The sequence below is a fragment of the Equus przewalskii genome, chromosome 6 (assembly GCF_037783145.1).
Source record: "Equus przewalskii isolate Varuska chromosome 6, EquPr2, whole genome shotgun sequence".
Lineage (NCBI taxonomy): Eukaryota > Metazoa > Chordata > Mammalia > Perissodactyla > Equidae > Equus > Equus przewalskii.
Window position 1 is genome coordinate 49,491,328 of NC_091836.1, and position 24,163 is coordinate 49,515,490.

Below are 24,163 nucleotides of genomic sequence, written 5' to 3' on the forward strand. Positions count from 1 at the left end.
GTTTGCTGTCTGTGGTGCTGTTTGAACATGCTTCTAACTTTGGATAAAGCCATTGTGCCACACGCAGTAACTTCCGCTTGCCTTTATTTGGGCCCGTGTCCTGTCGGGTCAGGTGCAGAGGCATGCGGACCAGGTTCACTCGTCCTCACTGCCAGACAGCGCCTGCTGCTCTCAAGGTTTGTGGCCCCTGCAAATGCGTGTGGTGGAGTGCTCGCCCCCAAAGGTGATGGGGAGGCCTTTGGGAGGTGACGAGGTCATGAGGGTGGGGCCCTCAGGAATGGGATTAGTGTCCCTATAAAGGACCCGCCAGAGAGCTGCCTTGTCCCCCACCATGTGGGGACACAGCGAGAAATCTACAACCAGGAGAGGGCCCTCATCAACTGTGCTGGCCCTCTGAGCTCAGACTCCCGGCCTCCGGAACGGTGAGAAATCAAATTCTCTTGTTTATCCATCCCCGGACTGTGGTGTCTTATTAGAGCAGCCCAGACGGACTGACAACACCCAGCGTCTGGATGCACCGCCCGCTATCTAGCCTCAGCTTACAGACACTTCAGCACTTGCTCTGGACAGTGCTGTATCCGGGCACACCCGGGGCTTCTCCAGAGACGCGTGCGCATGCTCCCAGCAGCTGAAGATGCACGCGCCAGAGCTGCCCGTCCACCCTGCGTGCACGGTCCCCAGGCAGCTGCACCGGCTTACACTCCCCTGGCTGTGAGAGCTCCTGGTTCTCCACCACCCGCCCCGCACTGGGGATTGTCAGATTTTTACTGGTTGCCAATCTGATGACCATGCGGTGGCATTTTTGTCGGGAGCCCCGGGCTAGTTTTCCAAGCTGACCCAAGTTGGCCTGGTGCTCAGGGGAAATTGACTGAAGAGTCAGGACAGGGCGGCCCCCGGCCTCCGCGTCACCAGTTCCATTGTTTCATCTGGGGCCACCAGAGGCTGGGAACTGAGGCCTCTCCCTCCATCAAGAACTCGAGGATCCATCACTGAACCAGCTGTTGGAAACCAACTGATTGTCTCTTAGCATTTCTCGTGACATCCTATCCAGCGACAGCCTATTGCTGGGGGCCTACCTACCAGCTTACTTGTGTCGATTTTGTTCCGTTGATTTCCTGCCTTTAGTATTGTTAAACAAATATATTTTGAAAAGGCTCTAGTCAAAGTCTGGAAGAACATGTTAATGGGGGGATGGGATTATGGGGCCTAATTTCTTTCACTAATTTCTGTATTATTTTGATTTTAGGCAGCAAGCATATTGCTTTGTGGAAAAAGGAGAGTTAAAAAAAAAAACTTAATGGAAGAGGATAGCAAGGAAATGTCCTACACGAGCGTTCACAGCAGCACCGTGCCCAACAGCCCAGAGCGGGAAACGAGCCGGATGCCCATCCGTGGACGCATGGGTAAACCCGCTGAGGCACATCTGGACCATGGAATATTCTTCAGCTGTAAAAGGCAGGAAGTTCTGAGACACGCTACCACATGCACGACCCTTGAAGACATTATGCTAAGTGAGAGAAGTCAGACACGAAAAGCCACATATTGTAGGCTTCCATTCATACGAAATGTCCAGAATCAGAAAATTCACCGAGACAGATAGCAGACTGGGGGCCGACGGGGCTGGATGGACGGGGAGCAGAGTGCCTGCTTAAGGGGCCGGGCTTTATTTTGGGGTGATAAACATGTTTTGGAAGTAGACAGAGGCGGTGGTCACACGGTGTGAATTCTAATTACCACTGGATCCATCGCCCTGTGGTTAATTGGATGTTATGTGAATGTGACTGCAATAAAAATAAACAAAGAAAGACGACTTGCAGCCTCACCAGCGCTGACCACCCGAGCATTTTTCCTTATTCAAAGCAAGTCGCATAAGGGAAAAGGGGAGGGGCGGCAGGGGACGCCTGGGACAGCTCTGCCAAAGGCAGCAGCTCCAGGAATGCTTGGCGGGCCCTCCTTGGTGGCCTAAGACATCCGCAGTGCCCCTGGGAATGTCGGTTCCAGCTGACCCCAGGACACGTCCCGGCTGCGTGCCCCTGATCGGGTCTCCCCTGGCCTGGAGGTGGCTGTCCCCACAGGTCCCGTTGGTAATGATGAATGGCTGTTCGGAAGAGCCGTTCTGGTCTGCCACCAGCCGGGGAAGGGACACGGCACCCTTGCAGCCGCCCTCGGGAAAATCTCAACAGGGCCAGTTGGGGACTCCTCCCGTGGATGGCGGCGAGTTCTCCAGAAGCTCCACGTGCTGGGTCTCGCTGAATCAGCGGCAGCATGTGTGGGACGCCCGGGTCTCACCAGTTCCGAGTAAGATGGCAGCACAAAGGCACCGGGCTGCATGTCAGGGCCCCTGATGCCATGACTGATTCACGCATCGATCAGCTGACAAACCCCTTAGAAGAAAGCTGACAGAAAACCTAACGGGACGGACAGTGGGACAACCAGACATGGTATTTGTCCCGACGTGATGCAATCGGAGGCAACAGCACCCACTAGGCAGGAACGTGCTGGAGCAGTTGAACACGATCCGAATCAAGCCTCTGCAGTAGTGGTGCTCAGACTGGAATATATATGGGCAACACCTGGCGACATCTGAAACCTGTGGTTGCCTGGGACCCAGCCGGCGACATGGACTTCACGGCCTGGAGAGTTCAGGTCCCCAGGCGGCCCCGATGTGCATTCTGAGCTGAGACCTGATAGAGGGACCACGGGGCTAGAGGGACAAGTTGCATGTCACGAGCTGCCAAATCCAGTGTGTGGGACATCTCAAGGCGACCGCACCCATGTCTGCAACAGGTCAAAGGTACGTGTCGGGGGACCGTCTCTAGATGAAAAGGGACTTAAACGACACAACCACCAAATACAATGTGGGGACCTCGTTTGGATCTGGATTAAAACAAAGCAAAGTGTAAAAAGACGTTTTTGAGACTATTGGAGAAATGTGATCATGGACTGGTACCAAATGACACTGAAGAATTACTGTGAATTTCATTAGGTGTGACAATCACGTCATTACGTTAAAAAATGATACTGAAATCATAGGGGTGAGAGGACATGATGTCGGGGATTTGCTTTAAAATGCTTCAGCAGGGGCTGACTCAGTGGCACAGAGGTTAAGTTCATGTGTTCCACTTCAGCAGCCCAGGGTTTTGCTGGTTCAGATCCCAGGTGCGGACATGGCACCGCTCGTCAGGCCACGCTGTGGTGGCGTCCCACATAAAACAGAGGAAGACTGGCACCAGATGTTAGCTCTGGGCCAATCTTCCTCTCAAAGATAAACAAAAAATAAAAATACCTCAGCAAAGAAAGGAAAAACTGAGACAACTGACACCAATGTGGCACACTCTTAATTGTTGAATTGGGTGATGAGTTATGGGAGGTCAGACATCCTTGTGTATGTTTGAAACTTGTCATACAAAAGAGTGTCAGAACGCTGTGAGCTGTCCCCAGACCTTACAGTCCTACGGGTTCGGCCTCTTCTTTCAAGTGTCTCCCAAATAAGTACCTGTCACATGACCAAACCTGGAGGATGGCGATGGGCTGAGTCAGCAAAACGCCAGAGCCTGTCGGGGGCCCTCCACCTGTGGCCGTGAGCCTCACCTGCAGAAGCGCTTGTGGCGTCAGCAGGGATCATGGCCGGGGCCAGGGCAGGCAGCGAGGTAAGGCCTGATGCAGACTTTCAGGAGGCCCCTCTCAGGGCAGCCCCTGCCCTGCCTGGCCCTGGGAGCGAGGGTCTCCTTAAGTCCCAGCCCTGGGCACTTGCCGCCATCCCCTGGTGCAGGGCCTAGCGCGCTAGGCACCTCAGGACGACTCCCAGACAGTAGGGAGCTGGGCCAGCGCCCAGGCCAGCCAGGCGTCCGGGAAGCAGCAGGGGACATCTCAGGGGACAGGCCACCTCTGCGGACGGCAGGTGCAGGCCCACAGATGCATGTGGCCCCTCCCTCGCTGCCAGGACCGCGCTCCTCCCGCTGCCCAGCGCACAGTGGGCCTGAGGCCTCTGCCCGCCTCGAGGGGCACAGCAGCCAGCCCGGAGTGCCCACCGGGGCCCACGCCTGGAAAGCTGAACCGATCCAAGCAACTAAAGAGAAAGTTTAAAGAAAGAGAGGCCTGAAAACGTTCGTATTCAATCCAAGTGTCTTTTGGCTCCAGGAGATGGGCACGCTCTGCTCCATGGCTCTTCTCCTCCACGTCCTGAGCACTCCCCCTGGGCGGCCCTGGTCCCCGTGGTTCCCGCGGCCGGGTTGCCCATCTTGCAGAGCACAGCCCGTGGGGCGTGCATTCTGGGCTGGCGTCTCCGCACACCGCGGACCGTGATGCCCACTGGGTCCCACGTGCTCATATGTGCTTCCAGATTGTTCTTACAACTCGAGCGGAATCATCGCCATTTACAGAAAAGGAGCTTGGGGCGCGGAGAAGCTGCTTCACCTGTAAGTGTGAAAGGTGAGATTCAAACATTTTCAGAAAATACACAATACAGTATTATTAACTACAGTCACTATCCTGTACGTTACACCCTCAGGACTGACTTATCCTCTAACTGGAAGTTTCTACCTTTTGACCCCCTTCACCCATTTCGCCCACCCCCGAGCCCAGTAGTCTGGCAACTACTAATCTGCTCTCTGTCCCTGACCTTGTTTTTCTTTCTTTAGATTCCACATGTGAAATCTTTTGATATCTGTCTTTCTCTGTCTGACTTATTTCACTTAGCGTAATGTCCTTAAGGTCCATCCATTGTCACAAAGGCAAGCTTTTGTTCATTTTTATGGCTGAATGATATTCTGTTGTCTATGTAGACCACATTCTCTTTAAACATTCCTCAGTTGCTGGAGCCTTAGGTTGTTTTCGTGCTTCATATGTATAGTAAATAATGCTGCAAGGAACATGGGGGGCATGTAGCTTTTAGAGTTAGTGGTTTTGTTTTCTTCAGATAAGTATCCACAAGTGGAATTGCTGGATCATATGGTACTTCTTTTTTTTATTTTTTTAGGAACCTCCGTACTGCTTTCCAGAGTGGCTGCCCCAATTTACACCCACCAGCGGTGTATGAGAGTTCCCTTCTCTCCACATCCTCACCAACACTGACTTCTTGTCTTTTTTTTTTTATTATTAATGTTATGATAGATTACAACCTTGTGAGATTTCAGTTGTACATTATTGTTAGTCATGTTGTGGGTACACTGACTTCTTGTCTTTTTGACAACAGCCATCCTAACAGTTGCGTGAGCTGAGATCTCACTGTGGCTTTGATTTGCATGTCCCTGATAAGTGATGTCGAGCACCTTTTCATATACCTGTTGGCCATTTTGTATGTCTTTTTGGGAAAAATGTCTATTCAGAGCCTCTGCCTTTTTTTTTTTTTTGCTATTGGGTTGTATGAATTCTTCATATATTTTGGATATTAACTCCTTAACAGATATGATTTGGAAATATTTTCTCCCATTCTATAGGTTGCTTTCTCATTTTGTTGGTTTCCTTTGCTCTGCAGACGCTTTTTAGTTTGATCTAGTCCCACTTGTTGATTTTTCCTTTGTTTTCTCTGCTTTTGGTGTCAAATCTAAAAAATCATCACCAAGATCAGTGTCAAGGAGCTTACTACGTGTTTTCTTCTAGGAGTTTTATGGTTTCAATTCTTTTTTTTTTTTTTTGAGGAAGATTAGCCCTGAGTTAACATCTAGCCAATCCTCCTCTTTTTTGCTGAGGAAGACTGGCCCTGAGCTCACATCCGTGCCCCTCTTCCTCTACTTTATATGTGGGACGCCTACCACAGCATGGCGTGCCAAGCTGTGCCATGTCCACACCCGGGATCTGAAATGGCAAACCCTGGGCCGCCGAAGCGGAACGTGCGGACTTAACTGCTGCACCACCGGGCCAGCCCCAATATGGTTTCAATTCTTACATTCAAGTCTTTAATCCATTTTGAGTTAGTTTTTGTGTACGGTGTAAGATAGTGGTCTCATTTCATTCTTTTGCATGTGGATGTCCAGCTTTTCCAACACCATTTATTAAAGAAACTTTCCTTTCTCCATTGTATGTTCTTGGCTCCTCTGTCGTAAATGGACCATATAAACGTGGGTTTATTTCTGGGCTCTCGATTCTGTTCCATTGATCTGTGTGTCTGGTTTTGTGCCAGTACCATGCTGTTGTGATGACTATAGCTTTGTAGTATATTTTGAAATCAGGGCGTGATGCCTCCAGCTTTGTTTTCTCAGGATTGCTTTGGCTATTCATGGCCTTTTGTGGTTTCGTACAAACTTTAGGATTGTTTGTCCTATTACTGTGAAAAATGCCATTGAAACTTGATAGGGATTGTATTGAATCTATAGATTGCTTCGGGTAGTATGGACATTTTCATAGTATTCTTCCCATCCACGAGCACGGAATATCTTTCCATTTAGCTGTGTCTTCGATTTCTTTCCTCAATGTCTTAATAGTTTTCAGTGTCCAGGTCTTTCAGCTCCTTGCTTACATTTATTCCTAGGTATTCTTTTTGATGTAGTTGTAAATGGGACTTTTTCAATTTCTGACAGCTCGTTATTAGTGTATGGAACACAAGAGCCTTTTATATACTGATTTTGGATCCTGCAACTTTACCGAATGTTTTAGTTCTAAGTTTTTGGTGGAGTCTTTAGGGTCTCCCATATATATCATGCCACCTGCAAAAAGTCAGTGTGTTACTTCTTCCTTTCTGACCTGGATGACTTTTATTTCTCTTTCTTGCCTAACTGCCCTAGCCCAGCTCAGTCACAAAGCCGCTCAGTGTGACAGCTGAGATTCAGACCCTACGTGAAGGCACAGTTCTTCCTGCCCAGACCCGGCCCCTACGGCAACGGAGGCAGTCTGTCCACTCTGCTGTCTCCGGCACTGGGCAGGGCTGAGAGCAGGGGCCTCTTCCCCTGGGTTGGCCAAAGGATGGGGAGCCAACCCCAGACTGCTACCTCCTCCCCAGCAGGACAGACCAGCTCCCACCCACCCACACTGGGCATGTGCAGTCCTCATGTAACTCCTCCAACATCTGCTGATGCTGTGGGGTGTCTGCAGCTCAGAAATGAACAAGGAGACCTGGACCCGACCTTTGGGAGCCGTCTATGTCCCAACACTGCGGGCCCATCTGACAGCTTTTGTTTGTGCCTTACACCAAACTCAGGAGACCAGAGCTACTAGAGAGGGGAGCAAAAATATAGCAGGATTCTGAAGGGAAAGGCTGACCCTCCAACCAAACATAAAGCCACGTGGGCTTCAGGCCTATCCTACGCCCTATGATTCCCATGAACACACTGAGAGCTGTTTAGTTTTTTGCCAACCACCGTTCTGAGCTTCACAGCCACAGGGAGGCTGCACGGACACACCCTGGCTGAAAGGCAGGAGGGGCCCTGAATAACGGACTCCAGCAGTGAAGGTGTGCAGTCCTCTTTCCATGCTTCTGATCGCAGCAAGGAACAAGTCTCACGCTGATGCCAGTGTGTCTCACTCCTTCCCTTGCAGTTGGTTAATCTGTCTCTCTTGAACAAAGATGTCAGGATTTAGGTCCAGAGCCTTTGGCAGGTAACGGTATAGGATTACAATTCAGTATCATTTGGCTGTTTTCATTGCATTTTTTTTTTTCTGGCGAGGAAGATTGGCCCTGAGCTAACATCTGTTGCCAATCTCCCTCTTTTTCCTTGAGGAAGACTGTCACTGATCTAACATCTGTGCCAATCTTCCTCTATTTTATATGGGACGTTGCTACAGCGTGGCCTGATCAGTGGTGCTAGGTCCATGCCTGGGATACGAACCTGTGAACCTTGGGCACCTGAAGCAGAGTGCACGAACTTAACTACTATGCCACCGGGCTGGCCCCTGCATTTCTTTTTTATATTCACTTATTTCTGTATTCAATTTTATGTATGGCTACCGATAACAGCATTTAATAATTTGTGGCAGGATGTTGTTAGGATCAAAGATAGTGCCACGAGTCTGAGGAATAAGTCACAGGGCTGGGAGTTAGTTTGAATCATGGCCCTGCCACAGCCTTGGAAAAATAAGGGACTTTTTGAACCTCACCTTTTCCTTTGTAAAATGCAGATCTTAACTTATAAGATGCTCCCTTCCCCCAAAGGTAATGCTATGAAAATTACCATGTGTCCAATATACCCATAGTATGAATGAACAGTCCAGACACCAAAAGTTAATAGCAAAACGCATGAACACAAGCATCACAACAAAGATGGCTGTTTCACCTCCTGGTTTTATTAAGTACCCACGGGCCACCTAGATGACAGAGATATTTCATTCCTGCAATATTTTAGTTTCAAAAGTATGATTACCATAACCTAGCTATGTATGCTAACATTCCCTTACAGAGGATTCCGTTTTCAGGGTTAAATGTAACATAACCAGAATCTATGATTCCATATAGAGTTCCACATCAGAAAATGCTTTATTCCTCCAAGTCACTTTAACATCACCCTCAATACACACATGGTAAAAGCAGGCATTTTCTTTTTTTGCAAAAAGTTTCCCTATGAAACCCACGTAGTCATACCAATGTCCATCTCTTGGTTTGGTATTGCTTATGTAACACGGTTCCATTTCGGGGAAGCCAGCGGAAGGGTACCCAGAATGTCTGTATTATTTCCCCAGTTTCCTCCGAGACTATAATTATTTCAAAATAAAAAGTTAAAAAAAACCCAAACATGTTACTCATAGGAATAAATAAACATTTCAGCTCCAATTTTAAACGGAAATCGGAACGGTCTTAGGAGAGCTTGGGAGTCCCCCCACAAATAGGACACCTCAGTCGGGGGGACTGTGCGGCCAAGCAGTGACAAAAAGGCTCAGTTATGAATAAGGCTCATTACTGACTCCGGCAGTGGAAAACACACGGCCACGCCACTCCGCTCCGCCCAAGTCCTCGACCCAGACGGCTCTGGACCGGCTTCAGGGAACAAGGAACAAGGGGAGAGCGAGAAAGGCCCCTAATTTGGGGAACCCAGCGAGACCACACTCCGCACGTAGCTGATCTCCGTCGCTGCCTTCGAGGCGCCCTCCCACCAACTGCCCCATCCCGGGGTCTCCCCCGGGGTCTCATCTCGCGCCCTCCGGCGGCAGCAGAGAGTCGGCCTGGCTCAGGGCGAGCTGCTCCCGCTTCTCCTTCTGCAGGACCTGCTCCTCCCACAGCGCCTGGTCCACCTGATCGTCCGTGAGCACCACCGGCCTGTACTTCTCGTCGAAGAGCCGCTCGTTGGCCTCGGAGCGCAGCTGCTGGGGCCCGATGACGCGCAGGTGCGCCGGCAGGTGGAGGAACTCGTCGTCGTTGATGTCGCAGTCGCGCATGCGGGCCCCGAGCACCCACCAGCGGCCCGCGAAGCCCACGTCCAGCACCCGGGCGGGGAAGTCGGCCCAGCGGGGCTGCAGGTAGCGGCAGCGAGCCTGGTAGAGGCTGGTCTGGGCGTCGAAGGGCGCCTCGTAGACCAGCGAGCAGAGGCCCAGGCTGGCGTGGCGCAGGCGCCCGCGGCCCCGCAGCCAGAGCAGCCGCTGCACGTGCGCCTCCGAGGCGCGGTTGCGCGTGGCCGGCGCCAGGAGCAGCAGCGTCCCCGACGCGTCGAGCAGCGCCTCCTCAAAGGCCGCCTCGCCCGGCGCCAGCGCGCAGCAGGCCGCCGCGCCGCCCAGCAGCCCTGCGTACGCGGCCGCGCGCACCGGCCGGGCCCGGGCCGCCGCCGCCGCGTCCCCGCAGGCCTCGGCGTAGTCCCGGAGCAGCGCGCGCGCCCAGGCGCCTGCGGGAGAGACGCGCCGTGAGAGCCGCCCACCGCCGCAGCCCCCGCCCCGCCCCGCCCCGCCGCCGCCTGCCGCTACTCACCCAACCGCGCCCACACACCCGGCTTCGCGGCCTCAGTGCCGCCCGCCTCCCCGCGGCCTCGGGACCACAACCTCTTCAGAGCGGCCGTCGCCATCCTCTTCCGGCTTGGCGTCCGTGTTCCGCAGAGAAACGCCAGGGAGGCGAAGGAAAAGGCCCGGGGAGTCTCTCCTGCGCAAGCGCCGACATTGCCGGAAGTGGCTTCCCGCCGGAAGAGGATAGTAAACGGACCGACGCCGGATGTTGCTGTCCGGTCCGAGAGCTGACGACTGCTGCGGGCAGGCGGGCCGCGCAGGCGCAGAGAGCCGGGGCCGCGCCGGCTGGAGCCGCCGCAGGTGAGCGGGGCGGGGTGCACCTGCGGGGCGGCGGCGCGAGTGCGAGGCCCGGTGGGCGCAGTTAGCCGCCAGGCCGGGCGGGCCGAGGGAGACACTCCAGGAGGGGCGCCGGGCGGGGCGGGGGGCGGACCTGATTGACCTCTGTCCTCAGAGCGGGATGCGGTGACGCCCCCGAGCGACCATGGCAGCTGCCGACGAGCTGGCCTTCCACGGTGAGTGCGGCCGCGAGCCGGCCCGAGCCCCGACCCCCGCCGCTGGCCACACCCTCCCATCCAGGGCCCACCTCGGATCTAAGCCGGACCCCAGGCCGCTGTGAACCCGACCCAGGCAGGAAACCCATCCCCAAGGCGACCCCCGCTCCAGTCCCGAGCTCCCATCTCTAACCCGAGCCCAGATCTGATCTCTCCCAGAACTAGCCCTGAGTTGCCGTTCCCTGATAGGAGGGAGGGGACACACCTTCCCGCTCCCCAAAATTGAGAAGCCACGCCCCCAGAGGCGCTGTGGGCCAAATTGTCTTGACCCCCCAAACATACCTGTGTCCCGTTACTTCTCCATAGAGTTTGAGGAAGCCACCAATCTGCTGGCCGAGACTCCAGAGGCAGCCACCACCAGCAGAAGTGAGCAGCTGACTCCGCAGGGACACGTGGCTGTGGCCGTGGGCTCAGGGGACAGCTATGGAGCTGAGGACGAAGTGGAGGAGAGTGACAAGACCGCGGTGAGTCACGGAAGCCCCTGTGTCCTGCCTCCGTGCAGCCCCCGGCTGAGCCCGGCCGGCGGGCGGGCACTGAGAGCCGGCGCTGTGCAGCTCCTGCAGGAGGAGAAGCAGCAGCCCGGCTTCTGGACCTTCGGCTACTATCAGAGCTTCTTTGACGTGGACACCTGGCAGGTCAGGCCCGGGAAGCTGGCGGATGGGGCTCCGAGTCCTGCTTGGGGTTCAGCCACTGTTCACTGATCACCAGGCCCTGGACAGGGTGCTGGCGATACCCGACGGAGAAGAGTTGCTGCCCAGGCTGGTAGAAGGAACTGGTGCGCTGTGAGGATTATGGTGTGACTGGGGCTGTTGGGAACATGGGGGACACATGTGATCTGCGGGGATAGAGAAAGGCCTCCTGGAGGAGGTGAGGAATTTGCTGAGACCTAAAAAAGGAAGACTTAGCCGGGCAGAGTGGAGGGAAGCATGAGTATGTTCCGGGCACAGGGAACAGCATGAGAGAAGATGATGAGAGAAGGTGTGAACTGTCGCAGGAGCGATCTGTCACTCGATCTGGTTGGAGGTGTGGTGGGGGGGGGAGACCGGCAGGCAGAAGCCAGGTCAGAAGGGGCCTTGTGAGCAATGGGAAGGAGTTTGGGTTTTATCCTGAGCGTGCCAGGGAGTCATGGAAGGGTTTAGAGTGGGCGAGGACTGAGTGGAATGAGCAGACGTGCATCGTGGAGCGTCGAAGGTGGGTCGGAGGCCCCAGGCTGAGGTGGGAGATGATGATAAACCAGGGCTGTGGAGCAGGGACATGTTGGAGAGAGGTGTAGGGAGGGGATGCCCAGGACCTGTGACTGTCCTGGGGCTGGGAGGGGAGGCAGTAAGGACAGTCTTGGGCCGCCGAGCCAAGAGGAGGGGGAAGCGAAGAGGAAGGTGGCAGGACCGGAAGACTCCTTCGGGGTGGGACACTGGGGTAGTGAGTGGGGACTGGCCAGAGGGAGGGGCTCCAAGCCATGGGAACAGCTCATCAAAAACCCAGAATGGGGCCAGCCCTGGTGGCCTAGTGGTTAAGTTTGGCACACTCCACTACGGCAGCCTGGGTTTGGTTCCTGGGCGCAGACCTACACCACTCATCTGTCAGACGTTGTGCTGTGGCAGCAGCTCCCGTACAAAAAAAAAGAGGAAGATTGGCAATAGATGTTAGCTCAGGCAAATCTTCCTCAGCAAAGGAAAAAAACGGGAAGAGCTGAGACCTTTCAGGCAGTGTGGAGAGAGGCGGTGGGAAGTCAGCAGAGAAGGAGCCTTTAAGGTCCTCCCAGGAGCATGGCCCCTTTCCTCTGTGGGCGGCGAGGAGCCCTGGGTAGGCTTCCATCCTGGCCCGACCTTGCCCCCCAGGTCCTGGACCGGATCAGAGGCTCGCTGCTGCCCCGGCCTGGCCACAACTTTGTACGGCACCGTCTGCGGAATCGGCCGGACCTGTATGGTGAGTGAGGTTGCGCATTCAGCTCATTCGATTATTCAGTCAGCAAACGTGGACCGAGTGCTAGGCCCAGATTTCCAGCTGAGGCGAAAGCAGAGATGCTCACGGAGGCTGTAGAACTTCCATCATGTTCAGTGACATCGAGACACACGCGGGGGCAGAGGGCGACAGGGCCGGGAAGAGAGGCTAACAGTTCTGAGGAAGAGAGTTGCCGTTTTGCGTGGCTGGTGGGGGAAGGCCCCTCTCAGGAGGGTGAGGGAGTGACCCTTGCTGGTGTTGGGGTGGAAATGCAACTGAACTGCAGGACAGCACTGCCCCTGGGGCAGAGCGAGCTGCTGGGAGGTGGCAGAGGTGACAGGACAGTGGCGCAGGCTGTGGTGAGCATGGAGAGTGCTCTCAGGGCCCTCTGGCTACTGTGGGGGTGAGTGTGGCAGCAGGGGCCCCAGGAGGGGCAACGCTGTGTGCAGGGCGCCCCGGGGAGGCCGCAGACGACGAGCAGGTCTGGAAGTTTCCGTTAGCAGGACTGGCTCATGAGCAGTGGCCGGTGGGAGGAGAGGTGCCGAGGGTGGCCCCCAGGTTCTTTGCCTGGACTGCTGGCAGGAGAGAGCTGCATTTATGATGGGAAAAGCTGGGCAGGTTTGCGGGGAGAGGGCGCCTGGGGGGTGGCGTGGGAGACGCCCCCATGGAAACGCTGACTGCGAGCCTGCGGTTCAGGGCAGAGGCCCGGCCTCGGGGTTTGGCGTCCTTGGCACAGAGGCGGCACGAAGCCCTGATGCTGCACGAGATCACCCAAGGGGGGACAAGGCAGGAGGAGGGCGGAGGGCTGCCCTGGGTGGTTCCCCGTCACAAGAGGGGCCGGGGAGTGGAAGGGGTCCAGGACCTGCCAGTGAGATGAGACAGAAACCAGGTGGAGAGGTTTCCAGAAGGAGAGGGATCATCCAGCCACATCAAAGGCTGTAGAAAGGCCGAGAAAGATGAGGACTGCTGAACACCAGCACTGGATTCAGCCACCACGTCGTCGCTGGGACCTGGGCAAGTGTCGGGGTGACAGACGGTGCAGGAGGCAGCCTGAAGCTCGGGAAGAGGCTGGGGTTCCAGCACGGTTGACGTGGGACAAGTCTGCTGTCTGCGGAGCCCGGGGCCCCTGACCACACCCTCCCGCAGGCCCCTTCTGGATCTGTGCCACGCTGGCCTTTGTCCTGGCCATCACGGGCAACCTGACGCTGCTGCTGGCCCAGAGGAGGGACCCCTCCATCCACTACAGCCCCCAGTTCCATAAGGGTGAGTACCGCGGGCCGGGCGCAGCCCCTGGCGGGGTCAGAGCTGCGGGCCCGGGGCTGACGGCCCGCCTCCGCCCGCAGTGACCGTGGCGGGTGTCACCATCTATTGCTACGCCTGGCTCGTGCCGCTGGCGCTGTGGGGCTTCCTGCGGTGGCGCCAGGGCGTCCGGGAGCGCCTGGGGCCCTACACCTTCCTGGAGACCGTGTGCGTCTACGGCTACTCCCTCTTCGTCTTCATCCCCACCGTGGTGAGTGGGCCCGGGGTCGGGGGCTGGGTGCCCTCGGGAGCACCTGGGAGCCAGCTGCGTGTCACCCCCAGGTCCTGTGGCTCATCCCTGTCCCGTGGCTGCAGTGGCTCTTCGGGGTGCTGGCTCTGGCCCTGTCAGCCGCCGGCCTGGTGTTCACCCTCTGGCCTGTCGTCCGCGAGGACACCCGGCTGGCGGCGGCCGTGCTGCTGTCTGTCGTCGTGCTGCTCCACGCCCTCCTGGCCCTGGGGTGTAAGGTGCGGTCCGGGCTGCTCTCGGCCAGGCCTTGGGGTGGCGGGTGGCTCAGTGGTCCCGACGCTGACTCCCGGGGTCTCGGTTCAGTTTTACTTCTTCCAGCCGCTGCCTCCGGCGCACGTGGCACCTCCACCCCGGGCCACGGCTCTGCCCCCAAGCATACTGCTGCCACCCACCTCGCCATGGTCCGTGGCTACCCCGGATGGCCAGAGCCTGCAGGTGAGGGGCTGTTCCCAGCGGGGGCTGGGGGCTGCCGGTCTCCCTGAGGGGCCACTCCAGGAGTCCCTCTCTTCCAGGCCCAGCACGAAAGGACGCTTCTGCCTGCCCTACCCACCCTCAGACCATGAATGAAGGCCCCCTTGACACCTCGAGATGACTCCGCTCCTTTCCAGACTTTTCTTACAAAGCAAACACTTTTATTTTCTATGCAAAGGTGATTCAGAGAATTGATATAAAGGCGGGAGGGGGGCAGCCAAGCAGGGAGCGTCCAGGGCACTGTCACCCGAGGGCCACCTGCTTCCCCTGACAGGCAGGGCAGCTCCTCTGGGGCGCCAAGTGACCAGGGCCTGGGGACTCACCTGAGCGCCACCACACGGAGTTGGGGGTGTTAGAAACGGGGCAGGAGAAGAAAATGGCCTGTGCTGAAACATACATTTCCTTTTTATTTCTTTTGGAGGGACAGGTCCCTGCCAGGCCCCTTCCCAGGCTGGGGGGGCCCAAATGCCATCTTAGTAGTGGGGACTGGAGCGTCTAAGAAGGTTGAGGGAGACACACAGGCCTGACATTAGCTACAGGAAAGAGGACGCCTTCCACAACAGGTCCATGAGGTTTCTGTGTCTGCCCCGGGCCGCCACGGTGGCCCTGCCCGCCAGGCCCGGGGCCACCTGCTCTCGCTCTTGGCGGGGTGGGGGTAGGGGTGGAGGGTAGACCTGCAGGGGCTCAGGGACAGGACAGCAGCAAGAGGCGGGGCCTAGGACGGAGGGCCTTCCCGACTGCCGGGCTGGGTTGTACATTCAAGTGTGAGGTGAACCCTTGGGGGAGGGGGCCCGGCCTGCAGACCCGGCAGGGCCGCCACCCCCAGAAAGCCCCCCCCCGACGGAGCCTCTGGGTCAGGAGGGGCTGCTGGCTCGGCCCGGCCGGCCTGCTTTCTCAGAGGGGCTGTGGATTGACACTGGTTCTTTTCGTAAAAAAATAAAATTAAAAAAAGCAGCACGTCACGCCCATGGTGACCAAGGCCTGGGAGTGGAAAGGGAGGCCCCGCCCAGCCAGGATGGCCCTCCCACAGGGGACGAGCCAGGGCAGGCGCCCAGGGGCCAGGCGGGGTGACAGCTGTTCCCCCACCGCCACCGGCAGCTGTCAGGCCCAGATGCGGCAGATGTCAAACCCAGGTCAGGGTGGAGAGGGCAGGAGGGGGCCGAGGGCTCCCACGACATGATCTCGTGTAAAACATGGCAGCGACACGCACTCAGGGCCAAGAGGTGGGTGGGCAGTGGGGTGGGGGCGGCGGCGACAACGACATCGTGTAAAAAAGTGTCCGAGTTCCCATAGCAAAGAGGGCTGGGGCCGGGGGTGGGGCTCCTCCAGGACGGGCGCGCCGCCGCAGGGGCGGCTGGCTTCATTTGGTTTCCTGGTGCTGGCAGTCCGTCTGTCCCGCACAGGTCTAGCTCCCGTAGTGCATGGTGTTGGTCGGGATGGACATGGGTGAGGCCATGGAGATGGCGGGGCCACCCATGGTGAACTGGCTGTTGACCGCGTAGTGGGCGCTGGAGCCGCCGCCGCCGCCGCCCTGGGCGCCCGACGAGCCTGTGGGGCGGCCGTGGGCACTGAGCGGCCGCTCTGCCCTCCCCGCCTGGACGCGCCGCAGAGAGAGAGAGCGAGCGAGCGAGCAGGCGAGAGGGCGGCGGCCCGGCTCCCCCGCCCGCGTTACCTTGGACAATCCCCGTGCTCATTATGGAGCCCATCCGCGAGTGCGTGTGATTGACAATCCCCGTGTTGGCTGCGCAGCGAGAGGGAGAAGGAAGGAGGGAGACAGGTCACCCGCCCGGCCTGCCCCAGCCCCGCTGCACGGTGGGCACCCCAGGCCGGGGTGCAGCGGCGGCAGAGCGAGGCAGAGAGCAAGGGACAGGGGCCTGAGCCGGGAGCCCCAGGAAGAGGAAGAGAGGACACCAGCGACTGTATGCAGACCCAGCCCCGCCGCCCCCAGCCCCGGGACACTCACCCAGAGGAATCAGGTTGTTGTGGCCCACGCTGGAGCCGCCGGCGATAACACTGCTCAGGTCGTAGGCGGTCGGCATCCCTGTACCCGGAGAGGGAGGTGTCAGGGGTGGGGACAGTGGCGCACTGGCAGGGGTGACCCAGACATGGCCCGCGGTCTGCCCGCCCGCTCACCGGCCACGGCCATCCCGCTGCTCAGGTTATAGGTGCTGCCCGTGTTCCACATGTTCTCCGACGGCGACGTGTAGTGGGAGCCGGGTGGGGGCGAGGGCGTTGTCCCTGTGTATCTGCGGCAGAGACGGACCGTGGGTAGGGCCGGCTGCGCCGGAAGGGCGCCCCCCGAGCAGGCGCGCCCCGCCTACCTGAAGAAGGGGTTCTTCAGGTCCAGGAGGTTGCTGGATTTGGAGCCCGTCTGGTCCACCTGGGCCACAATACTGATGTCGTAGCTCTGTCTGCGGACGGGGCAGGGGAGGCGACCGCGAGTCAGCTGGCTGGACGGCCCCCGCCTCCCCCGCCCCCGGCGGCAGCACGCACCTTTTGTTGGCAATAAGCAGACATGTCCCTGAGAGCGTGTCCCCAGCCTTGGCGAAGAGTGGCGACTGGAACAGGCACCGGACCTGGTACCAGTGGGTCAGTGGCTCCGTCGGGGCCGTGGACAGCCACACGGTCATTCTGCCAAGCAATGACAGGCAGATGCTTGATGGGGCCGGAGCCACCACCCTGTGCACCTTGAGCTCTCTCCAGGTGCCTGCCCCCTCTGGCCGGTCCCCTGGGGCCCTGGAGCTGAGTCAGGCTGGCCACCAGGCTGTCCCAGACACACGGCCGCATGCATGCCGCCCTCCCCGCCCCACAACACCCTCCCCAACAGTCTTGCTGGAAGGCGAGCTCGCACTGTCTTTTGGAAGGGACAGGGGAACCTGGAGGAGTCATGGCCCGCTCTCCCAGCCCCTGGCTCGGGGTCACGACTGCAGGGAAGTCCCCAGGCTGGGCCCAGCACGCTCTGCTCGCCCACACTCACATGGAGCCGATGAAAGCGACGTCAAACCAGAAGGCCAGGCCGTGCACCAGCCCGGAATGCAGCATGTGGAATTTGAATGGGATTTCTATCCTGGGAGCAAAGGGCAGCATGAGCCACAGGGGCTGCCAGGCGAGGAGGGGTTAGCTGGGGGCAGGTCCTGGGGTACCACCCACATGCCCGGGGGTGGCAGAGTGCCCCGGGGAGCCAGAGGCCCTGACCCCTGCACAGCTGGGCCTGGAGGGCAGGCCTGGGCGCCATCGGTACCTGTGCAAATCTCCTTCTTTGGCTTCTAAGAAGTTCACCGTGTACTTGACAGACTTGGCCATCAGGATCCGGATGTCAAATGTGTCCTGGGAGAGACCACAGGTGTGACCTGGCTTTGGGTGCAGGGGCCAGTGAGGAGGGGAGAGCCCGGCCCCTCCCTGAGTCTGGCCATGGCCGCTAGGCCACTGGGCTAAAACCAGCTTGCCCTCGCCAGACCTGCTGGGGGAGGATGAACTGGCACGACACCACAGAGGGCAGTGGGATGGCAGCTCTCAAGTGACAACTGTTTACACACACTCAAGACTTGGCACTTCCACTTGTGGGAGTGTAACCTACAGATGAGTGTGGATGTGCATAGGCTTACACGCGTAATCACAGACTAAGGAGCGACACGTGGGTACCGTCGAATTAAGCCAACGGTGGCCCGTCTATAAAAGCCGGTGTGCGCGTGCAAAGGACGAAGAGGCTCCTTATGAACAGACAGGGAGAGATCTCTGAGAGGAATCATTAGCAAATTCACAAAAAAAGCAAGTTGGAGAACTGAGTGCTGACGTCCACTCGCAGCTACGATGGAGATTTTAGATCAGACTACCACTCCTGCCAAGAGCTACACGAGCCGAATGAAACACAGAGGAGGAAACAGCCCCAGCTGTGTGAAGGCGTTGGAGAGCACCTGCAGCAGCCGCGGCTTCGGGGCCAAGGTCCTAGAGAGAAGGGCGATGCTTCTGGCTCGAGCCTTTCCCCTTGGGGTGGGCCCTTGCAGGGGCCTCCCTGGGTGGGGAAAGCAACATGGGGCGCAGGGGGCCAAGACGCGAAGGAAAGAGGAAGTGTGGAAAAGGAGGTGGACATTCTGCATGCCATCTCACTGGGCGGCATCTGCCAATGTCTGGGGTGGGGTTAGAGAAACCCAGCAGAGACGGCTCTCAGACGCAACAAAGCCACAGTTGAGCAGCGTGTTGCTGCTGGGAGGCTGGGACGCGGGGCCCTGTGGACCACCGGGCGAGCTCACTGCGACCGTGAGGGCCACGCCCTAAAGTAGCGGTTCTCAAAGCGCGGTCCCTTCAGAGCAGCCTCAAGGCCAAAACTGTTCATAACACTAAGATGTTTTCTGCCTTGTTCATTCGTTAAGGCAAAGCTGACATTACCACAGACTGAATGCGGAACAAATCCAACTGTCTTCTATTAAGCCAGAGATTAAAAGATTTGCAAATTAAAAATGCAACTATTCTCACTGGAAAGTTTTGGAAAATATGTATTTCTTAAAAATGGTATTTATGGGGCTAGCCCAGTGTTGCAGTGGTTAAGTGTGCATGTTCCACTTCAGCGGCCCGGGGTTCACCAGTTTGGATCCCGGGTGGGGACATGGCACCTCTTGGCAAGCCATGCTGGGGTAGCTGTCCCACATAGAAAGTAGAGGAAGATGGGCACGGATGTTAGTTCAGGGCCAGTCTTCCTCAGCAAAAAAGAGGAGGATTGGCAGCACATGTTAGCTCAGGGCTGACCTTCCTCAAAAAAAGTGATAAATAAAATAAATAAAAATTTTTAAAAATGCTATTTATGTTAACATGTAATGGGTTTACTGTTATTTTTAAATGAATTAAAATAAGTCAAAATGAATAAATGAATAAAAATATGTCTTTTTAGAGCCAGCCCTGATTGCCTAGTGGCTAGATCTGCATGCTCCACTCTGGTGGCCCAGGTTCGGTTCCCGGGAGCGGAACCACACCACTCGTCTGTCAGTAGCCATGCTGTGGCAGCTCACACAGAAGGACTTATAACTAGAATATACGACTGTGTACTGGGGCTTTCGGGAGGAAAAACAAATACGTATTTTTAAGTTTTTTGGGCTCAGTTTTTAATACCAATAGATACTAACGGTATATCAATAGATATACTGGATTAGATATAATGGTATACCAATAGGTATATCAATAGATATAACACACATTCACGAAAGTTCTTTGGGATCCTCCATTTTTAAGAACGCAAAGGGGCCCCAAGACCAAACAGTCTGAGAACCCTTGCTCTACAGGGAAGCTGGAAATAGACCAGCCAAGCGGAGCCTGAAAGCAGCCCCCACACACCTCAGTGCCTGCCAGGCCCGTGTGCTGCGTCCATGTGGCCGGCACTGCCTGAAGCACCGCCAGCCTGGGAGGGAGCCTCCTGCAGGGCTGCTCCAGTGCTCGGTACCAGGCACAGCGAGACAGAACCAGAGATGGAGAACCAAAACCCAGAGGATGAACAGAAGACGGGTACACTTACCATTTACCCAGATACTGAAGTCATCAGAGACTTACAATTACTGTGTGCAAGAAAAAAGGTGGAAAAATGGAGAATTTCAAGGAGAACCGAAATAGTGAAAAATACACAAAATGAAATTCTATAACTGAAACTAAGAAAATCAGATTAGACACAGCGAAAAGAGGACTGGAACTGGAAGGTGCATCAGTAGAAAATAAGAAAATGAAGCAACTGAGAGAAAAATGGATGGAAGATACAGAAGAGAGTGTAAGAATCATCTGAGACTGCTGAAAAGGTCTAATGTACACGGAATCAGAGTCCCAGAAGGAGAAAGAATGGGGCACGGGGAGGGTTTAAGGACATACTGCCCAAGAGCTTCCCGAAACTAATGAGAGACGTCAGGAGGGGGAAACAAGAATATATACCTCGTTAAAACAAAAGAAGGCAAGAAAAGAGTTAAAAAGAAACAACAGTCAGAATAAACAGAAAAATGGTAAGATGACAGATTTATACCCATATACAGACCAATAATTACATTAAATGTAAATGGTCTAAATATTCTAATTAAAAGATAAAAAACATCAATCTGGTTAAAAAACAAGACTCATATATATGCTGCTTATCTGAGAGAAAACTTAAGTAATAAGGATACAAAAAGGCTGAAAGTAGAAGGATGAAACAATATATTGTACAAAGGTTAACCAAAAGAAAGCCAGAGTAGCTGAACTACTATCAGAAAAAAAAGGAGACTTTAAGGCAAGAAGTACTCCTAGAGATAAAAAGAGGCACTTTTCATAATGACAAAAGGATCAATCAACAGGAAGATATAATAATCCTAAACCTGTATGCGCCTAATAACATAGTGTCGAAAAATATAAAGCAAAAACCAGCAGAACTAAAAGGAAAAATAAGTTAGTGATAGGACAAGTAGATCAAAAAGTCGGCAGAGAGAGAGACTGGACCGACACAATTCCCAGCTGTGACCTAATGGCATTAATACCACACTGTTCTCAACAAGTGACTAATACACTTTTTTCTCATGTACACACAGAACACACACCAGAGAGACTATACACTGGGTGTAAAGCAACTCTCAACAAATTTCAAAAGACTAAAACCATACATTGTATGTCCTCTGACCACAGAGCTAGTAAGAACTGTATGCTGATTATGCTATCTTTTGAGAGGAAAAAACGTCCAAATATCTATCTATTTGTATATGCACATTTAGGTAGAAAACTTCTGGAAAGACAGACAAGAGATACTGTTTGCCTCCCAGAAGGAGGACTGTGTGGCTGGGGACAGAAGTGGGAGGCTTTCCCCTTGTAAGTTTTTGGTTTTTGAACCTTGGTCTGTGTATCACTGTGAAAACCTCAATAACTAAAAATCCATCACCATCAGTCCACAGGCTGATCCACGTGTCTGGGGTCCATGTGTCTGGTGACAGCTCGCATGTACCGCGTGCTTCCCATAAGCTGAGTGTGTTACCTCCAGCATCCTCTGTGCTGGGGCGGAAGTGAGAGCTCCGAGAGGGGCAGTGGCTTCCTTAGGGATGCACAGCTTGCTCCCCTCGCCTCACCCCAGAGGAGGGCCATGTCCCACACGAACTGCGACAACGCCCGGGCGCCCCACTCACCACCACAGGCTGCCGGAAGTACTCGTCCACCGCGGCGCCTCGGAGGGCCGACAGGTCCACGCCGTGGAAGGAGGGCTGGTACCTGTGGGAAGGCCCGCCCATGGCGAGGTCACCGGCAGCTCGTCCGGCCCGTGTCTCAGGCCCCACGGAGGAGGAGGACAGGCGGCCGGCCGAGCAGGCGGCCCCGGCGCACTCACCAGAAGTTGGCCTTGGTGAACTGTTCCATGTAGAGCTGCTCGTCCGTGAAGGGTGCCAGGTGGACGTCACCGATGGTGGGGAACATGTTTCCTGGGAGCGAGGGGCAGGCAGGGTGCCAGTGTCAGGGTGGGACATCCCGCAGGGCCTGGGAGAGCCTCTAAGGGGCCCAGGACCCCCCACCCTGGGCCTTCCTGGCCTCTCATTCATTCATTCATTCATTCATGTGACACAGAGGTCCTGAGTGCCTGCTCGCCAGTGGCCCCAAGGAGCACATGACCTGCAGCACCTCCCTCAGCCTGGACAGCCAGTGGGGAGGCACGAGGCCCGCCGTGTGGCCCATTACCGGGGCAGGGAGGCGGGAAGGCTCCCCGAGGCTCGGGGGAAGTGAGTGGCGCCCAGGGTGTGGCCAGGACTTGGGGGCCTGCCATCCACAGGGCAGTGCCTCCCAGGCACTGTTTCCCTTGGACACCCGGGCAGCCGGGACAGCGAGGGTGAGCCCCAAGCTACGCCTGCCGTGACCTCAGCTGGGGCCACAGGCTGGTGGGGATCTGGCCGCACCCCCACCACAGGGACTGCCCAGGCTCTGGCAGGCAGGCGGGGGCCGCTTGGGCCTCCATCAGTGTGACTTAACGCACAGACAGATGAGTCCGGGCCAGCGGCGGGAGAGCCAGGCTTGGGAGGCCCCGGTCACCTGGCCACCAGATGTGGGCCTCCCCGTCCCTCCCTCCTCTCTGCGGGGGAGGGCCCTGAGGCGCTAGCGGGAATCCGCCTTCTCCTTGAGCCAGAAGCCTGGGCTGCAGCCACTGCGGAGGATGGAGACGCTCCCTCTGGCTGGAGGCCCCCTGCCAGCCTCTGGGGCAGCCCCCAGCCCTGAATCCCCCCAAAGAGCTTTCTGAGATTGACTGGAGCCACACTCCCGCAGGCTGGGGCAGCGCAGGCCTGGGCCTCATCCTGGGCAGGCTGCTTGACCAGCAGGGTCTGTCCTCACATCCTGTGAGGAGCAGGCCACTCTGCTGGGGCCGCATCCCCGGCCCAGCCTGGCCCACGGGCAGGGTGGGATGGGAGGAGAGCGAGTCCAGGACAGTCCCCGGGCGGCCTCACTTTCCACACTCACGCCCAGGACGCAGGACACAGACACAGCACACAGCCGTGGGGAATGGCAGCCACCAGCCCCCCCAGGGAGGCGAGTGCGGGCAGGGCCCTGCAGCCTGCATCCAGGAAGGCTAGAGGGCTGAGGCGGGGGCCCCCCACAGACCCACCCACCCCCGCCCGCCACATACCCCGGCGGGAAGTCTGCCGGCTTCCCACGCTCTGCCCCTGCTGCTGCCCTAGCCAGTGACCCCGTGCCCCATGCACACACGCACACACACAACTCCTTGCTTATACATTAGTACTCAGACAAACCCAGAAGCGAGCAGAGAACCGACACACACCATGCAGATGCCCAGGGCTGTGCAGACACCCAGGGCCGTGCAAAGACCGCCCCTCCCAGTGACCCAATGACCCAGGAGCACAGACAGGCAGGCAGCCACAGATGGGCACACTGGACAGCTGCCCCCAACACACGAGGACCCCCACCCCCGTCTCCCTGAGGGCCAGGTCCACAGCTGGGGATGAAGGGAGAAAGACGACAAGTCAGCCCCTCGGGAAGGGGCCCCCACGACTTCCCTGCAGCTTCTATACCACCACCTTCCTGCCAGACACTGTCCCCCAGACACCAGGGCACGAGATGGCAGGGGTGGCCCGAGGCTCTCTGGAGGCGTGAGCAGCCCAGGCAGGAGGCTGTCTGGCCTGCTTTGGGGTAGGGAGCGAAGGCCCAGACGACCCTTGCACCGCAAGCCGCCGCCGAGGCCAGCAGGCAGCCGGACCACAGTCGTGCCGGAGGCGAAGCGCCCAGGGCCTCTCCAAAGGTACCCTGGGCCCAGCAGCCAAGGGCTACTCACCGCCAGGCCGCAGGTACTTCTTGGCGTGGAGGTAGCTCTCGAGCATGCGCTCGTTGAAGAGCATATAGCCCATGGGCTCCGAGATGATGATGTCCACCTGCTCGGGCAGCGAGACCTCCTCCACCTTCCCGGGGATGACCACGATGCGGTCGGTGAGGTTGTTACTCTTCACCAAGACCTGCGGGCGGGCGGGCGGGCCAGGGACATCACTGGGAGTCCCTGCGCCCACCCGCCATGGGGCCGTCCACATGTGGCCACCAGACGCCCTCTGCCTCCCTCGTCGGATCCTAACCACAGCTGCGATCAGCCGGGCGCCCTAGGAGCTCGCGGCGGCCCCAGCCCTCTCCTGGCTGCCCTGCCGCGGCTGCCCGCCCCTGACATCAGCTTCACCCCGCGGGGACAAGTGCTGACGGGAGCAGAGACAGGGGCGGGAGACTTTGCTCCAGCCACCAGAGCAGAACCTGGACACACCGTCCCGCCCAGGGATTCCAGGGCCAGGAACTTGTCCTGGGGACAGTCACGCAGGGCAGAGGTGAC

General features: G+C 57.1%; 3 protein-coding genes and 2 long non-coding RNA genes across 7 annotated transcripts in view; 2 read left to right on the forward strand and 3 right to left on the reverse strand.

Annotated features, from left to right (window-relative positions):
• The window catches only part of LOC139084146 (uncharacterized), a 36,841-nt gene extending 30,820 nt beyond the window's left edge, over nt 1-6,021 (forward strand). Inside the window, exons 2-3 of the long non-coding RNA XR_011541498.1 lie at nt 1,247-4,431; nt 4,979-6,021. This is a non-coding gene — a long non-coding RNA (uncharacterized lncRNA). The remainder of the gene's footprint in view (nt 1-1,246; nt 4,432-4,978) is intronic.
• LOC139084149 (uncharacterized) lies at nt 4,104-10,816 on the reverse strand. The gene is made up of 2 exons (XR_011541500.1): nt 10,692-10,816; nt 4,104-4,416 (listed from the first exon to the last, which is right to left on the reverse strand). It is a non-coding gene; the product is annotated as an uncharacterized lncRNA (long non-coding RNA).
• Nucleotides 8,198-9,944, reverse strand: TIMM29 (translocase of inner mitochondrial membrane 29). The gene is made up of 2 exons (XM_070625523.1): nt 9,827-9,944; nt 8,198-9,743 (listed from the first exon to the last, which is right to left on the reverse strand). Exons 1-2 carry the CDS (start codon nt 9,918-9,920, stop codon nt 9,055-9,057), a joined length of 783 nt encoding a protein of 260 aa, XP_070481624.1. The 5' UTR covers nt 9,921-9,944; the 3' UTR covers nt 8,198-9,054.
• On the forward strand, nt 10,020-15,324 carry YIPF2 (Yip1 domain family member 2). Of its 2 annotated transcripts, none has more exons than XM_070625524.1 (10): nt 10,020-10,158; nt 10,310-10,370; nt 10,716-10,873; nt 10,964-11,044; nt 12,248-12,335; nt 13,497-13,613; nt 13,694-13,860; nt 13,932-14,114; nt 14,200-14,331; nt 14,409-15,324. In XM_070625524.1, the coding sequence occupies exons 2-10, from the start codon at nt 10,340-10,342 to the stop codon at nt 14,457-14,459; spliced, it is 1,008 nt and encodes a 335-aa protein (XP_070481625.1). In that variant the 5' UTR covers nt 10,020-10,158; nt 10,310-10,339; the 3' UTR covers nt 14,460-15,324. The 2 variants fall into 2 exon arrangements, with proteins under 2 accessions (XP_070481625.1, XP_070481626.1); XM_070625525.1 differs by having other exon boundaries at nt 13,965-14,114.
• The window catches only part of CARM1 (coactivator associated arginine methyltransferase 1), a 38,009-nt gene continuing 28,352 nt past the window's right edge, over nt 14,507-24,163 (reverse strand). Inside the window, exons 6-16 of one of the 2 annotated variants that reach the window (XM_070625521.1) lie at nt 23,627-23,804; nt 21,683-21,773; nt 21,486-21,567; nt 17,609-17,694; nt 17,345-17,434; nt 16,861-16,998; nt 16,689-16,778; nt 16,501-16,613; nt 16,331-16,408; nt 16,040-16,108; nt 14,507-15,915 (exon numbers count right to left, since the gene is read on the reverse strand). In XM_070625521.1, the coding sequence (XP_070481622.1) occupies nt 15,773-15,915; nt 16,040-16,108; nt 16,331-16,408; nt 16,501-16,613; nt 16,689-16,778; nt 16,861-16,998; nt 17,345-17,434; nt 17,609-17,694; nt 21,486-21,567; nt 21,683-21,773; nt 23,627-23,804 (1,158 nt within the window). In that variant the 3' untranslated portion in view covers nt 14,507-15,772. The remainder of the gene's footprint in view (nt 15,916-16,039; nt 16,109-16,330; nt 16,409-16,500; nt 16,614-16,688; nt 16,779-16,860; nt 16,999-17,344; nt 17,435-17,608; nt 17,695-21,485; nt 21,568-21,682; nt 21,774-23,626; nt 23,805-24,163) is intronic. The other variant, XM_070625522.1, reaches the window with a different exon arrangement.

Excerpts from the sequence above, each read along its gene's own strand:
- TIMM29 (XM_070625523.1), bottom strand. The coding sequence starts at position 9,920 with ATGGCGACGGCCGCTCTGAAGAGGTTGTGGTCCCGAGGCCGCGGGGAG. Across the intron at positions 9,744-9,826 it reads GGGTGTGTGGGCGCGGTTGG|GCGCCTGGGCGCGCGCGCTG; the intron begins GTGAGTAGCGGC and ends TCTCTCCCGCAG.
- YIPF2 (XM_070625524.1), top strand. The coding sequence starts at position 10,340 with ATGGCAGCTGCCGACGAGCTGGCCTTCCACG. Across the intron at positions 10,874-10,963 it reads AGGAGAGTGACAAGACCGCG|CTCCTGCAGGAGGAGAAGCA; the intron begins GTGAGTCACGGA and ends GGCGCTGTGCAG. Across the intron at positions 13,861-13,931 it reads TCGTCTTCATCCCCACCGTG|GTCCTGTGGCTCATCCCTGT; the intron begins GTGAGTGGGCCC and ends TGTCACCCCCAG.